This window comes from Netta rufina (genome assembly GCF_964035555.1).
Source record: "Netta rufina genome assembly, chromosome: 1".
NCBI classification, from domain to species: domain Eukaryota; kingdom Metazoa; phylum Chordata; class Aves; order Anseriformes; family Anatidae; genus Netta; species Netta rufina.
This window is the reverse complement of record NC_140123.1, coordinates 115290073-115305839: the sequence shown is the minus strand read 5'-3', so window position 1 is coordinate 115305839 and position 15767 is coordinate 115290073. Positions and strand designations below refer to the sequence as shown.

At 41.7% G+C, this 15767-nt stretch overlaps 1 protein-coding gene across 1 annotated transcript in view; it reads right to left on the bottom strand.

The window, feature by feature from the left end:
• MYH15 (myosin heavy chain 15) overlaps positions 1-15767 on the bottom strand; it is a gene marked incomplete at both ends in the record, with an annotated part of 45700 nt that overhangs the window by 9236 nt on the left and 20697 nt on the right. The window contains 16 exons of the mRNA XM_084294069.1: positions 851-966; positions 3232-3356; positions 4094-4443; positions 5073-5269; positions 5743-5861; positions 6943-7069; positions 8372-8761; positions 9880-9970; positions 10527-10672; positions 11203-11379; positions 11984-12226; positions 12456-12711; positions 13112-13248; positions 13931-14054; positions 14290-14407; positions 14621-14708. Of these exons, the coding sequence (XP_084150195.1) occupies positions 851-966; positions 3232-3356; positions 4094-4443; positions 5073-5269; positions 5743-5861; positions 6943-7069; positions 8372-8761; positions 9880-9970; positions 10527-10672; positions 11203-11379; positions 11984-12226; positions 12456-12711; positions 13112-13248; positions 13931-14054; positions 14290-14407; positions 14621-14708 (2804 nt within the window). The remainder of the gene's footprint in view (positions 1-850; positions 967-3231; positions 3357-4093; positions 4444-5072; positions 5270-5742; positions 5862-6942; positions 7070-8371; positions 8762-9879; positions 9971-10526; positions 10673-11202; positions 11380-11983; positions 12227-12455; positions 12712-13111; positions 13249-13930; positions 14055-14289; positions 14408-14620; positions 14709-15767) is intronic.

Sequence of the window (15767 nt, the reverse complement as noted above, 5' to 3'; positions counted from 1 at the left end):
TGTGCTTCTTGGACTAATAACACTACAGCACGAAGTGGTTCAAGACCAGAGTTTCCTGAAGGACTGCACACACATTGCTAAAAATCTGACCCAGGATCAGTGTAACTCTGCAGACTAGAGTTTGTGCTGCAGGGAGGAGGGGAGCGACAAAAGACATCATCCCTCTGCCATCTAATTGCTTTCCGTTTTTCCTGTTCATCCCTTTCACCTGCAAACTCCTTTCCTTCTATATTGACACTTCCTGTACCTCTGCAAGTCTCAGGGGTTACCCAAATGATGTACAGGTAACTGCAAGCTCCTCACATCCTCCCACAATCGGTGTAGCCATGACTGCATAAATTGACTGAATGCAGAGGTAAAGATTGCCTTTAGCCAACACCAGTTTGAGCACCACTGATTTTGCCTGTGGTTCCCCCCTTGGGAGGCACTCATCCTAGGGGATGGGAAGGAGGCAGCAGACTAGCTAGACGTGCTTGGCTCCATGCTGTAAACATGTAGGGTTTGCCGCTCATGGTCGTGTCCATGACTTTGGCTGTGCCAGCCAGCTGTTTACTGGTTGCTTTGTGATGTGTCTGACGGGCTTACGTGTACACTGGCAGAACCTGGACTGACAGGAATATCTGAAGCAAGGAGAGGTAGTAGGTAGGACTAGTAAAGTAAAGAAAGGTAGTAGGATTACCCTGTGGCAAATAACCAGAGCTGCCTTCGTTCCTGATAGTGAGTATCAGCTTTTGCTGGTGTGTTTACCTGTGTTTTGTTTGACTGGCTTGGGTCTTGAGAATATTTCTGACCTTTTGAGATTTTCCCCTTAAAAATAATAATTTAAAAATTATTTGTCTCTACACGGTACCTCATATTTTCCATTTCTTCATCCTTTTCTGTAAGTTTCCTTTCAAAATCAGCCTTAAGCTGAGAAAGTTCAAGCTGAAAACGAAGGGTCTTACTTTCTTCATGTTCCAAAGCTCCCTGAAACAGAAAACACCAAGAGCTTGCAATTGCACCAATGATCCCTTCATGCTTTTCTCACTGCTCCCAGTAGCACAATTCCTTCCCTGCCCCTCTCTCTAAGCAAGGACATGAGCAAAACAACACATTTATCTGCCTTCTAATGCAAGCTGGCAGCTGGAAAATTGAGCAGCAAGCTCCTCAGAGTACAAATTGTCAAATAGTCCATGGCTCACAAAAAGATACATTATGCCTTGCCTGTATGGTTTTGATATCAACAAATGCATTCCCCTGGCACCCCAATACAGACACTCTCTGGAAATTCATGGGCTTGCAAGCAATAAGGAGAGGCTAAAGCCAGACTGGTGTTGGAAAGTTGAAGGGGTCCACACTCCTTCCAGCTCATAAGGACTTCTCCAAATCATAGAGTGTTGAAAGCCTCCCAGGTATACAATCTTGTTATGCCAAATGACTTTAAGGAAAGAAATAGCAGACATCAGCTCTGTATGAAAATACAAAACTAATCTGTCCCCTTTCTCCAGTTAACATGAAGGAAGCTGTGGAACAAGGCAGGTTTATCCCAACATCTTTGTTCTTACATCATCTCTCATGTATGGAGGTCAAAAACTGCACTGAGAGCAGCCTGCAGTTATCTAACAGGGCCTCAGACTCCCAGGTCTTGCCATTGCAACTCAGTGCTGCTCTCAAACAGGGAAGGAAAGCAGAAGGAACACCACATATTTTGGAAATGCTCTCAGAAGGGTAAAATTGCACTGGCTTAGCTGTGTTTCCCTTAAGAGATGATGGAAACAGAATGGGGTTTCTGATGGCAAAGCTGTTCAAAATCCTTGCTAATCCGTGGACACCGTGCAGCAGCTGCAGGTCACTCAGATGCAGGTTTCATGCCAAGGAACCACCCCACGTTAACAGCACACAGAAGTACCACATTACCAGTGGTGACTGCCAGAAACTCAAACTCACAAGGGAGGGAGGAAGTCAGCATTACGCCATTGCTTTCACAATTAAAATAAGATACATCATCACTTTACTTTCATTAGCCAATAATTTCACTGAGCTTTAGGAAGCCATTCCACACGGTTCAGGAAAGTAAAGTATGCCCCTGAGATCCCCCAAGAACTGGATGTATTCTTTGGTGTGAGAAAAGCTCAGTGACAGAGCATGTAATCACTCTTCACATCTCAGAGCTGTGGAAGCGAGATGTGCTATTTCCTCTGCTCTTATCACCAGACCTGCTTGGTTGGCTGTGAAATCCCTGCAAACTGTAAAGCGTCCTGTAACAGACAAAAGAAGTTGCACGATATTTGAGGTATTAACAGATCCCTGTCACCGCATGATGTTTACTTTAGCATACGCTATGCAGAGAACAATTCAAATGAAATGCAGCCCTCACTAACAATCCTGTGCTGTGTTGCTTCTAGCCAGCAACACCTACACCCCTTCCTAGCTCTGCCATGCACCAAACTTCCAAAAAACCTGACAACCCGTCTTTCTAAGTGAATCGTCAGGATCGTCAGCCGGCCTGTTCCATGTTGTTGGTTTGTTTCTGGAAACAGGGATGGGGTGTCCCTCTTGGTACATGCATACTTGTCACTATATAAATGAACACAGTGATGTTAAGTGTCTATCAAACTCCTGTGGGAGACAAAGATTTTCTAGACGGCCTGTTTTCATCTCATATCTGAGCCTGGTACCACTTCTGTTTTTGTTTATTTGTTTGTTTGTTTGTTTGTTTTTTGTTTTGTTTTGTTTGTTTTGTTTTGTTTTTTGTTTCTGCAGGCAGCAGTATCTAACACACTAAGACCTTAGAGTATTTCAAGTTATCAGGAGGTTTGTTTTCTTATGCTCAAAGACGGGAAGTGGTGAATTTGCTGATTGAAATCTAGACACTAGAAGTATCTGATAAAACATTGTAAAGCCATGGTTCCCAGCAATTTCTATTTCCTGAAAGACTGGAATATTCCATGCTAGACTGTCAGAACATGGGCAGAGGATATCTGAGCTTTCTGAAAGAAAAGAAAAAACAACCACACAAAAACCTACAACACACCTCCTTTGACATGGCCTCCATTTGATGATCTTAGAGGTGAAATCTCCAAAAGTCACCAGTCACTTTTGAAAGCTATGGCTAGGAAATCCCAGGGGAACTGGGTGCAAGGAAGTTATACTTGCTATCAACACATTCACAGTGTTGCTGACAGAATCAAAAAGGAAGGAGTTTCATGACAAAGGCACCCTTTCCTCTTGCTTTGAGCTCTCTTTCCTTACCTCTGCTTCTTCCAGAGCCAGCTGAACTTCTGACTTTTCTTGTTCAACCTGTTTCTTGATTTTTTCTATTTCGTGAAGGCTCTTGTTTCCTTCACTAATCTGGTTGGTCAGATCAGAAATCTCCTCTGAAACAAGAAAAAGGTCGGAGGCATTTATTTTCAGTCTGCGTGTCCCAGACATAACGCAACTCAGGGAGTGAGAATACAGGATCTGTGCCTCAGACTACTACTTCAAAGGCTCATCTGTACATCAGACATCTTGGGTTCAGCTTCCTTTTACAGCAGCTGTTTTTACCCAATTTACTTGAAGGCACAGACTTTGTCATAAATGCTTTTTGAAGTGGTTTAGTTTTATCTGTGATTGGCAGGCTAGCAACATCGTGCTCTGCTCTAGGAGCTATCTAGGCTTCATCTGTTGCACCTTTGCTATCTTTCTTGTTCCTGAGACTGGCACCTCTGCCAGTGGTGGGCTCACTTCCCCTGCCCCTCACACTGATAGGAATGATGAGAAAAGCACTGGGGACAACTAGAAATTTTCTTTCAGTGACGTGAAGTTCTCCATTGGTTTATCAAGTGTGGATTGTACTGTCAGTAAAAAGCTACAGACTTTTAAGAGCATTTCTTCTCCTTTGTAATGAGGATTATCATTCTAAACAAAACTGTAGGCAACATTAGATTACACAGACCTAATCAGTCCTCCGGCCACACCATTTTCTACACTTAAACCCCCCTGTTGCCAGCATCAGTCAGTATCTTTAAACACACCTGAAAGCTATTCCCAAGGACGTGAGAAATGCCTTTCCCTACAACTGTCCTCCCTGCTGTGGCACTCACACCAGGCATGGGGCCTGAATGAAACCTACCTTGGAGATTCTTGTTTTCCCGTTTCAGTGTCTCCAGGTGGTCCAGTGTCTCTTCATAGGCATTCTTCAGCTTGAAGAGCTCGGTGCTGAGGCTACGGGCCTCCTTTTGAGAAGCCTCCAGCTCAGCCTGTGACTCTTCGTACTTTTGCTTCCAGTCATTGATGATCTTGTCAAACCCACGCTGCTTCTTGTCCAGGGAGGCAGCTGCTGAATTGGCCTTTTCCAGGTCGATCATCATGTCTTCCAGCTCATTCTGCAGCCTGTGCTTTGTCTTTTCCAGAGAAGAGCACTTGGCATTGGCAGCCTCAATTGCTTCCTCAGCTTCTTGCAGGCGGGCAGCAAGTTTCTTCCTGCCAGGTGGGGAGAGACAGTAAAATGACTGAGTAACCACTGCCATGCTATCCAGAAAAAAACTGATGCCAAATCAGCATCTCAGTAATTCAGTTTCCAAAAGGAAAGTGTGAAGGAAAAATAAATAGAAATCAAGCCTCTAGAGAGAAGGGTCTATGACAGGCAAAGAATAGCATCTAAATTGTGAATGCTGAGAAGTGGCAGATAATTTTGTGCATGCGTGTATATGTGTGTGAATGTTTGAAATTGAACTTTTGACCTCTCAAACAGAAGCCTGCCATTATTTGCTAGCTGTAACCAGTAAGTGCTGATTGTAAATTTTGATAAAACCTGGTCTAAGTCGAAGTTTCACATAATGAATTCTATAACTAAAAGAGATGACCACTGATAAGGATTGGTTCATGCCTTGGGGCTTTTGTTCATAGACTAGACTGGGAAAATAGGGTTTGGTAGTCACAGCAGCAAGAAGAGGTCCTGGAAATAAAGGAAGGGTCCCCAAAAGAATACAACAAAGATGCCACATGGAGAAAATGTACTGGAAGTGGGGGAAGATCCTGCATGTTGGAGACATGCAGATGCTACAGTCCTCCCAGCTGAGGGGCAGATGAAACCCATAGTACCCACTTACTTGGCATCTTCCAGCTCCTCAGTTCTCTGTATGGCATCAGTCTCATACTTTGTTCTCCACTGTGCCACTTCTGCATTTCCCTTAGAGAGAGCCCGCTGCAGCTCCGCCTTGGCTTCTTGCTCCTCCTCATACTGCTCCCGCAAGAGATCACAGTCATGCCTGGCTGCTTGCAGGGCATGAGCCAGGGCATTTTTGGACTGCAGAAATAGAAAGGTCAAAGCATTGGACGGGTACCTACTGAAAAACCCAAATAAACATACTCTAGAAATTCAAATGGAGACAGAAGTCTGTTTCTTCTTTGCCTCTGGCCTTGACAGTCCTGATCAAGTCAAGTCAAGAAATACTTGAGGTCATCCCTACTGATGACATTCTGGGCAAACCATCAAAACGGAGGATACCTCTGGAGAAACAGAAAAATTTTTAAGATGCAAGATTTAAGATTTTGGGTATACTATTAGATAAGTTTCATTTGCCAGTTATGGGCACCAGATATTTTCCAAAACTCTTCTCCTTTGACTTACTTGTGTCAGGGGCAGGAACATATATCCTTAAAATTACCAGGAAGTATTCTCACTCCTATGTGTCATTTCAGCTTTTATCCAGGGTACAAACAAACACAAGTAGTTTTTCCCTTTCCAACTCAATGAATGGGACAACATCAAAGCATTACCTTAGTTTCCTCTTCTAGCTGTCTCCTAAGTTCTTCAATCTGCTGGGTAAATGATGTTTTTCCCCGGGACAGCTGACTTATCAGTGACTCCTTCTCTTCAAGCTGTCTTACAAATTCACCTGTCACAGAATTTGACCAAGAAAGGGTAAAAACAGGAAGTGACACACTCCTAGCCAGAGCCAAAAATCAAAGTCTGACTTGTCCAATTCTGCAGAGGAAAAGAACTAACAATGATTGTGGCTAACCTTTTGTGAAGTGTCTTTCGAACTTGTAACCACCAAGATACTTCACTTTCTTCTCTCTCTCTCTTTTTTCTTTTTTTTTTTTTTTAATAGTTATTATTTGTAGTGTCATTACTTTGATTCATGATTGTTAGTTCATCTCATGGATCAGGCTAGATTGATTCTTACTTTCACATGCAATTGTAGCTGGTTTTGTTTACATATTTTCTTCACTATTTTGCTTTTCTGCAGACTGCTTTTCAGTTGGCTCCAAAGTATCCTAATATCCTCACAACTGCCAGCATACAGAACAGGGGGATACATAAGGAAAACTATTTATCACGAGAAGGGCACCATTACAGGGTGGAAATTGCAGCCTTATAGGAGTACATAGAACTAACGAGATAACTGACAGAAAATGAAATACATGTGTCTTTGAAAATACATGGAAAGTTAATATAGCAGAACAGTGATAACTGATGAGGATGATGAGATTAAATGGTTCTCTAGTTAAAAACATAGCACACACTTGGAGGATATGTCTGAGTGGATCCAAGTATCTTTTAGGTTGCAATGCCTGAGGTTATGCTGAGGAAGGCAGTATCCACACAGACAACAACAGTGCACCAACTTCCTCATCTTCCCTCTAGCTTTGCAGGATAGATGCACATGTCATTGTTTATGAAACTGGATATTTAGCCAACATATCCATTTCAGCTCATGAGGTGGTAGCACAGCATGCTGGTACCTACAGTTATAGCTTAGTTTTAAAAGCCAGTCCAAGGCAGGGTCTCTTCTATCAAGCTTATGCAAATACTGAAGACAGGAAAATTGGAAGATACAAAGCTACAGCTCCATTCAGCAGTCCTAATCCAACCAGTTCCAGTACAAGTGCTACTGCACAATACTCCTCTCTAATGTAGCCACCTGATATACTGAATCCCAGTATCTGGGCTGAACACTCATGTGCCACACATACCATTCTCACTCTGGAGCTTTGCCTTCTGAGTAGTGAGGTCGTTCATGAGGCGAGTCATTTCATCCAGCTTAGTTTTTGTCTCATTCAGATGATCTTCATAAGTGCGACAAAGTTTTTCTGCATTTGCCTAAGCAGGAGAAAGCAGGAAGCAGGAGAAAAGACACGCAAAGCTGTAGCTTCCAAGTAACTATTTGGAAGCTGTAGCCTTCCAAATCTGTGTGTGTGTGTGTATGCATCCCTTTCAGAGAAATGTCAGATAACAAAGACCCAAATATCACTTTCAGCAGCAGCATACAAGGAGCGATAAGGCAGAGGTTAAGGCTTGAATAAAGAATTTGGGATTTGGCTCAGATATAAGAGTGACCAAGAAGAAATGATCCTGCTCATCATCATGCATGTGTAGTTAATGTTTTTCAAGATACAGTTCATGAACAGCAAAGGTTACAGAGGGACAAATGACATCCCTTGTTCTTAGCGAACTTCTCATAAGTATCTCTTAAAGCTCTTCAATAAAACAGATCAAAGTCTTGCCACTGTTTTGAAGACAGGGACACTGGAACTGAAAGAGGAAGACCTGCTTTGGCATCTTGGAGGACAGCAGCAAAGCAGGAAATAGGAGCCCTGTGTCTGCAGCCCCAGTCAGGGGTCTCCCCACCAGACCATACCACATTCATTTTCCCTTAACTGCATTCTGAAATAATGCACCAGAGTAAAAAGACTTTGCAAGACCTTCAAAAGCAATCACATGCCTATGAAGTTCAGTCATAAGCCTCATCATAATTGCTAGATGGGAATATCACCTCCAATGAAAACTGCTTTACTGATTCTATTTAATTGCCATTTATCATAAATTGAGGCTGATGACAGCCTTCTAACACTCAGAATAATGAAATCTCTTTTTTTCAGTTGCACGGAAAGGACTCTTTAGAGTGCCCTGAAAGCTACCGAGCTCAGGAAGCAAAATGGGAACTCATCCATAGAAGGTCAAAATAGAGAACTGTCACAAAGCTTTTGTTTTATGCTCCTTGTTAACATGACTCAAAACAGTGAGCCAGGAACAGGATCTGGGGGTACTGTGCTTGGGATGGGAATCTAACCTTGGATGGCATCACACCAGTTATCATCAGCCTGGTGGAGCACAATTAAAGTGATACAGTTTTGTGCTCTGAAATATATGATTAACCAATATGTCTGGGATGGGGGATGCACTATATATTAGACAGGTCCTCTCAATTGCTGTCTCATCTCTAAGGTAAGGAGGGTTATACCACCAGCTGAGGAAAGTGTGATACTATGCACACATGCACCACCATATCGCAAGAAACCACTTTGTGAAACACCCCAGTCCTACCAGGTGTCCTAGGAAACCTTCAGACCAGCCTTGGCTACGCATGACCACTGTAGGTTTGAAAAGCCTCAAGATGCTTACTTTTCCCTTCACCATCTGCTCCATGTTGGATGACAGATCATCCACCTCCATCTTCAGCTCACTTTTCTCCTTTTCCAGTTTCTGCTTGACCCGCTGGAGGTTGTCCAGTTGTTCCCCCATCTCAGCCACACTGTCTGCATGCTTCTTCCTCAGAGTGGCAGCCGTGGCTTCATAATGCAGCGTGGCCTCCTCAAGGTCCCGACGCAGCTTCAGGAACTCAGCCTCACGTTTCTTGTTCATCTCCAGCTGGGCAGCAGTGGCTCCCCCAGCCTCCTCAAGTCGCTCACTTAATTCCTCCAGTTCTCGGGCCAAATCTGATCTCTGCTTTTCCACCTTGGCTCGAGCAGCTCTCTCTGCTTCCAATTCCTCTTCCAGTTCTTCTATACGAGCCTATCAAAAAGACAGGAGTGCCTTTGGGTTACCCTCCATGATGATTCCTATCAGGGAAACTTGAGGCACCTTGCAAATACTTAAGCCTTCTGACAGCCCACGCTTCACAACAGAGATGCAAGCAGAGCAGTTAAGGACTTCCCAAGTTGTGCCAATAAATTGGATCTTGAGCTAGAGTAGGGATGATGAGTTACATCTTTCTCATAGTAGATTGCTCTACAAGCTCTACAGTTTGCTATACAAGCTTTAGTTCAAGATACTGAAGTACACTGACCTTGTATTCTGTCATGTACTTTACAGTTAGGTCAAGTACAGCAGTGTGAGTTTTTTTTATAGTAGGAGGGAGGAATAGCAATTAATTGCAGTTGAAGGGGAGTGTAAGAGTTCTCTTTACTTCCACTGTAAGAGTGAGGATTTTGAATATAGCAGTGAGCCAAACTGCATGTATAATGAGTACTCATTGGGGGTAATCTTTATCAAAAAACAGTTGTTTTGATGAACATATGAATCACATTCAAGTTACCTGAATGTTCTTTATTTATAAAACATCAGAACTGATATTTTGGGTCAAGACATTTAATTTGGACTGTGCTGGTTGCCTTTGGCCTTCTAATTTCTGTTGAAAATTTTCTGAGCATTTGAGCCCTTATCCTAAATTTCAAATCCATGGCTATTCACTGCTGAATCCTCCACAGCATCCTCACAACCATCCTCAGGTTCACTGTTCAGAGCTTAAAACACATTACCAAAACCTTTCTGTCTATCCTGAAACCACTAGCATTCTGTAGTCATAAGTCCTGATACTGGGAAAGAACCACTATGGAGAGAGCATTGTAAGGGGAAAAGGTATTAATATGGGCTGCTACAGAGTTACAGCACTTGCTGTCTCAAAGCTGAGCTGCAGCTTGCTGTGAAAATCTCTGCAAAGCATTTCAGTAAGGCATAAAAATCACAGACTCGCTGAATGGTTTGGGTTGGCAAGGACCGTAAAGATCACCTAGTTTCAACCCCTTGCCACAGGCAGGGACACCTTCCAGTAGACCAGGTTGCCCAGGGCCTCATCCAGCCTGGCCTTGGAGAGACTCATCCTAAGATAGATGAGAAAGAACCACACTGACCTGAAGCTCCTTGATCTTCTTCTGCAGCTGCATTACTATAGCTTGCTCATCTTCTATCTTGGAATTCAGCTGGCTCATTTCAAATTCTTTCCTGCCAAGGAAAGGAAAATCCTACTGTGACAGTTTTCCCCATAATTCAAATAAAGTTAGGCTTATGCAATTTTTAGAGTTGTTCAATAAAACTCCTAATGCATCTAAAAATGAAAACAATCATGTATTGCCATGTGCATGAAAACACATCCTTCTCTGAGCAGTTGTTTCCAAGTCAAGACTCTGCAATAACTTGTGAAATTACATTTCTTGTTCTTTTGGTCATACAAAGTAGTATTATTTTCTTACTCAATGAAAAAAATATCCCTAACCAAGCCAGGTCTTTCAACAGTACTGTCATAGTTACTTAGAATGGACAACTTTCTAGAGGCTTCCTTCAGTTTTATCTGCTAATATGATGATAAGGGTAATCATCTATAATGTTTCAGGCATACTGTATGCGAGTAACAATGATATTCCCCTCCCTCCTTGGTTATACACTCTCTGTCATGGAAATTCTATTTAGCCACCATCAGAGCAGAATGACACACCCGAAGTCTCTAAATGGCAGTAGTAACTGTGTTGCTTTACTTTGTATAAAAGAAATAGTCTCTTACTTCTTCAGCTTTTCTTCCATCTGCAACTTATCATTCTCCAAGTCCATGACACTCTCTTGGGTCAGCTTCAAATCCCCTTCTAGTTTGCGTTTTGCCCTTTCCAGATCCATCCTCACCTTCTTCTCTTGTTCAAGTGAGCCCTCAAGCTTTAGGTACAATGTCACTTATTAAATATATTCAACACAGATTGTTTCCAACAGTCATTTGCATGCTAAACCCATCTTTGTGCAGAGCTCTAGCAATAGTTGAATCAGAAGTACTTAAGTATAAGCATCTGATCTTATGTTTTCTTGGTTTCTAGCAGCCAGTAGACATATGGGATAAATAAACATAGTGTAAGGATTAGTCCATGCTTTACGTTTGTGTGAGCATTATAGTTCTCTTGGTAGCAAAGCTCTGCTTGACTGCATGCCAGTTACAATGCAAATGCACACTGAGTGTGGATTTTCCCTTCTACTGTATTCCTTTCAGAGGTGTGGCTACACAGTAAAGTATCTATAGTGTTGCTGTAATTTTACTTTTTGCAAGGTGCAACAAGGACTGCATTTATAAATCCTTGATTGTTTCTGAAAGAACAGGAATACATTGCAAAGCTCTGTGACATTTCAGACACATGAAAATTGTTAAGTGGTAGACAAAACAAGCCTTCAGAAAAGTGAAGGCAGAGCCAGCTTACATCATCCACTTGCTGTTCCAGTTTCACTTTAGCTTTGCTCAGTGTGTTGACTTTGTCCTCCTCTGCTTGTAGGTCATCCAGAACTTGCTGGTGAGCTTCCTGCAAAGACTTCTTCTCCTTAGTAAGTTTGCTGATGTTCTCATCAAGAGTTGCCATTTCCTCTGTCAGATTTTTGACCTGTGGAAGAGAGGACGGTTAATTTATAAGACTCTTAAGCAAGGGATTATCACAACCAGGCTCAGATGACTGTCTATACTGAATTTGTATGGAGGAAGACAGTGGGAAGAAAGGGATGTCTTCCCCTGACTCCTTGTGGGGTTTTGAATGAAATTGTCATCAAGGGAGCCAGTATGTGCCAATTCTTGTTATGGACATTTTTATTTCAAATACATTCAGTTGTTTTTTTTTCAGTGTCACTCTCACTGTGACAAAATCCAGCTCCTGGTTCTTTCTGGGAGAATTAAGAGATGAGTTTTACAGGCCCTCAGAGGAAGAGCTGGAAGAACTCATGGTTTCAGCAGAAAATTGTTTGCTTAAACACACCAAAACTAGACGTAATTCTTTAGCAGTGTTGGAGCAAAACCCACTTCTGAAGAAGAGAAACTAAGGCTCAGACTTAACACTTTTTCCCTCATAAGTCTGAATGGCTCTGTATATATTGGCCCTTTAGTGTGGCCTTTGTAACAGGCAGTGTAAAGTTGTCAAGTATACCGGTAGCTCTTGTGAAAAAGGTTATCCTTGCCTGACCTCTTCTGAAAACATGACAAAGTTCTAAAGGTACCTTATTTTCAGTTGCATGTTTCTCTTTCTCCACTTTTGCAAGAGTTATTTCAAGATCATCAATATCTTTCTTGAGCTCAGAGCACTCATCTTCCAATTTTCTCTTCTTGGAAGTCAGCTCAGAATTCATCTCTTCCTCATCCTCAACCCGCTCCGTCAGCTCTTTGACTTTGGCCTCCAGCTGAATCTTGGATTTAATCAACAAGTCGCATCGTTCCTCAGCATCTGCCAGAGTGTCTTGCTCCTGGTGAGAAAGGAAGAGGACAAGTGGTCATTGCCTCAGTTATCACCTACTCTGTATTCACAGAGACTGACCCAATGTTACAGAGCAGTTTCTATCTGCTCTAAATTTTTGGCAAGACTCTGACAAGACCAACAACTTATTTTAGTTGAATCACACTAACACACTGGTCTGTAAGCTTTTGAACTTGAAAGTACATCTAATGAACATACAAATATACATCCCTACTCACAGCTTGGAGCTGTAGAAGCAAGTCATTTTTTTCCTGAACTAAAGAGACTTGCTTTTCTTCAAGTTCTTTTCTCCTGGCTTCAGATTTTTCCAGAGCCTCCTTCAGTTTCAAGAACTCTTCCTTCATATTGGCCATCTCTTTTTCAGTTTCTGCAGACTTCAGAAGAGGTTTAATCTTAAAGAAAAGCTTCATCCAGGGCCAATTCTTTACAGCCATAAATGCACGGATATTCCACTGAATTACAAGAAGGGCATCCCTGTTTTAGGAAGAAAACACAATCCCCTAATGGTTATCCTGAATTGAGAAAATTATAATTCCTCCCCTCCCCCCCCCCCCCCCCCACACACACACAATTCCCAGTTAGTTTTATGGCTTTGCTCCCAGTAATACTGGGAACTTATTCCAGGTCCTAACATATGCAAGATACTTTCTCCACAGTTCTTGATTTTCAGAGATGTGAAAAATTTTCCAAATCTGATTTTTGTCAGAGCTGCGGGCAGCAATATACAGTCGTTATTATTGTTATCAGACACGTAAGTTAAACCTTTAATTCAGGACTAGCTATAGCTTTAGGAACTGTAAAAAGGCCTCCACTCAACGTATATTTAAATGGCAATGACTATTATATGCTAAGATTGAAAGGGGTGACTTCATACCTGCGCTCCACTATCTTCTGGAACTCAATACGCATCAGTCTGCCACGTGCCCTTGCTTGGATCATCGTTAAGATCTTTGCAAGTCTCTCATCCCTCATTTCTTCTAGATGGCCCAACAGACCAGCCTTGAAGAACACCTGGTACATGCACAGATGACATTTGACCATAGTGAATGTATTTTTTCCAGAGTACACCAACAATTACACAGACTTTGTTTTAATTGTTCAGAAGAATGGTAACTATATTGGCACATTTATAAAGCAAAAGAAAATAGAGGGCTAAATACTACCTGCATCAGGAACTGCATTGCACAGTTCCACAACTGCTTTAAAACTGGCTCTCATCTCCCCAGTTTTGAATAGGCCAAACCACTTTTTCATCATCCTACACAGTATCTGTTGAATATAGCAGGTTCAAAGCAGGTCAGCTGAACCTCAACTCCCAGTTCTCAGGTCTCTGCTGAATGGGATTATGTCATAATTGCAAATGGCTTCATTTAAAAAGCTGTAGCTGATCTTGCAGTCCATATATGCTTGAGCTTATCTATGCTATAATAAACTACTGTTATATTGATAGGCATGGAGCATCAGCTGCTCTTCTGTTTGCTTGCTGTGTTGCTGTTTGTGGGAGCTTAAGCTGGAGAAATAAAATTTCCCTAGCATACCTTAAAAGTTATTATAGGTTTGCTGCCATATTGCTGGTTTCTTGTATTATCAATTTTTCATTAACTGGCACCACCAGAGATTGCATAATATTCTATTCTGACAATCAGATCCATCCTTTCTCTCTAAATATTAATTGATAATCTTTTCTGGTTACCTTGGTGTGTCCAAAACGATATTGGTTATGGTCAATATCTAAAGATGCCAGCAGTTTTTCAGCAGCTTTTCTGCTATCGACAAACTTATCCTCTGGGATCGCACCCGGATTCAGAATGCGGTACCTGTTAACAACAGATAAGCAATGAATAGGACTGGCAAAAAAATGACCTAGACTAATTTCCTACTTTTCATCTACAGGCACCAGGCAAAAGCAGAATTCTGCCTTCTATGTTCAAGCAAACTAGATAGAAAATAAACTTGAATCAAATAAAATACCTCAAATAAAAATAACAGGACATGCTTTGCTTATTTTGGCTGATAGGATAAGGACAGGAGACAACACAGCTCTGTCATTACCTTTGTTTAAAGTCTGCGTAAAGCACCCTGTTTGGGAAACCCTTACGGCAAATGCGGATACCTTCCAGGACACCATTACACCGGAGCTGGTGCAAGACAAGGAAAGCATCCATTTCACCTACGGGGGAAAAACAAAAGAGAATGTTTCCATATGGCTTAATCTTCATTTCACAGTGGGAAATGAAAAATGGGAGGTGTCATCTCAGAGGGCAACACCATGGGAAAAAGTGAATAACACAGGTCATACAGAAATATGTTCTGGAGGCTTGTAAGTACCGGAATGACAGTGTTTGAGTATACTAAAATTTTAAGACAGCTGTGCTTTTCTTACCTGGTGTTTTGGATTCATTGGGGATAATGCATCGTACAAAGTGAGGGGCTGTAGATTTTAGGTTAGTCATCAGCTTATTCAAATTTTCCTGGAACAGACATGACAAAACACAATTAGCTTTAATGGTCTTGTGGAATTCCAATCGCTTATTTCTCTAGTTTGTTAGTTAAGTTTATTAAGGTCATCTACGTAGTTCCTAGTAAGATTATAAACTTAAAAATCGTTAAAAAGAAATGATTTCAAATAAATCAAACTAGAAATTAACTTCTTTATAGGAATCCACATCAGTTTTAGCAAAATCTTAAGAAGATTTGTGTTTTACTTACAGCCCCAGAACTGTCAGATGCAACATGAATAGCCAGCAAGATGCAATATCATCCCGCAGAACATTTTTGCATTTTTTTCTCTTACACTATCTACAAGGCATACTCTTTATGTAATGGTACATGAAAATGGAAGATCCTCAATAAAACATGTTACATTGATGACTACCTGCATTAACACATCACTGATGTTAAACCCTGGTTTTTCATCAAATATTATGTTGACACTAACCATCAGGACTCTCTCTTCACACTGTACTGTCTGGTGACAATTTTCACACCATCCTGTTTAACCAGTGACTTCATACCTTCCGCTAGGAGTACTAAGTTCCTTTCACCTGAAGAGACTGATTTGAACTGCATTTTTGCCTAGTCACTTCACCCTTCCCATCTGTGCCTTGTAAAAGCTAGGCTTTTGTCCTCGTGGCCAAACATTTTCCCTTTATTAATCTTTGACATCTTTCAGGCAGGCAGCAACCTAGCTCAGAAGAAGCCAAGCATTCAGTGCCTGCCAGTGATCTCCAGGCTCTAGGGAAGGTGTTTTGTCTAGTATGCAGAAAATAGAGAAGATTAGAGGTGAAATATAATGTAATCAGGGCAGGCTGTTAAAGCTGAAAATTTCTCCTGTGCGAGTCAGGATGATAAATGAGACAACCTGAGCCAGCTCCTTAGCAGCTCCTTGTGCTCTGGAAAATGGGCCTCTATTATTGGACTATTAAATTGCTGTCTGCAAATACATCCTTCAGATATCTTTACATTTCTTCAGCTGGCAAGATATGTCTCTCTGTTTCCTGTGATTTCACTTCATGAGGAGTAACATCTAA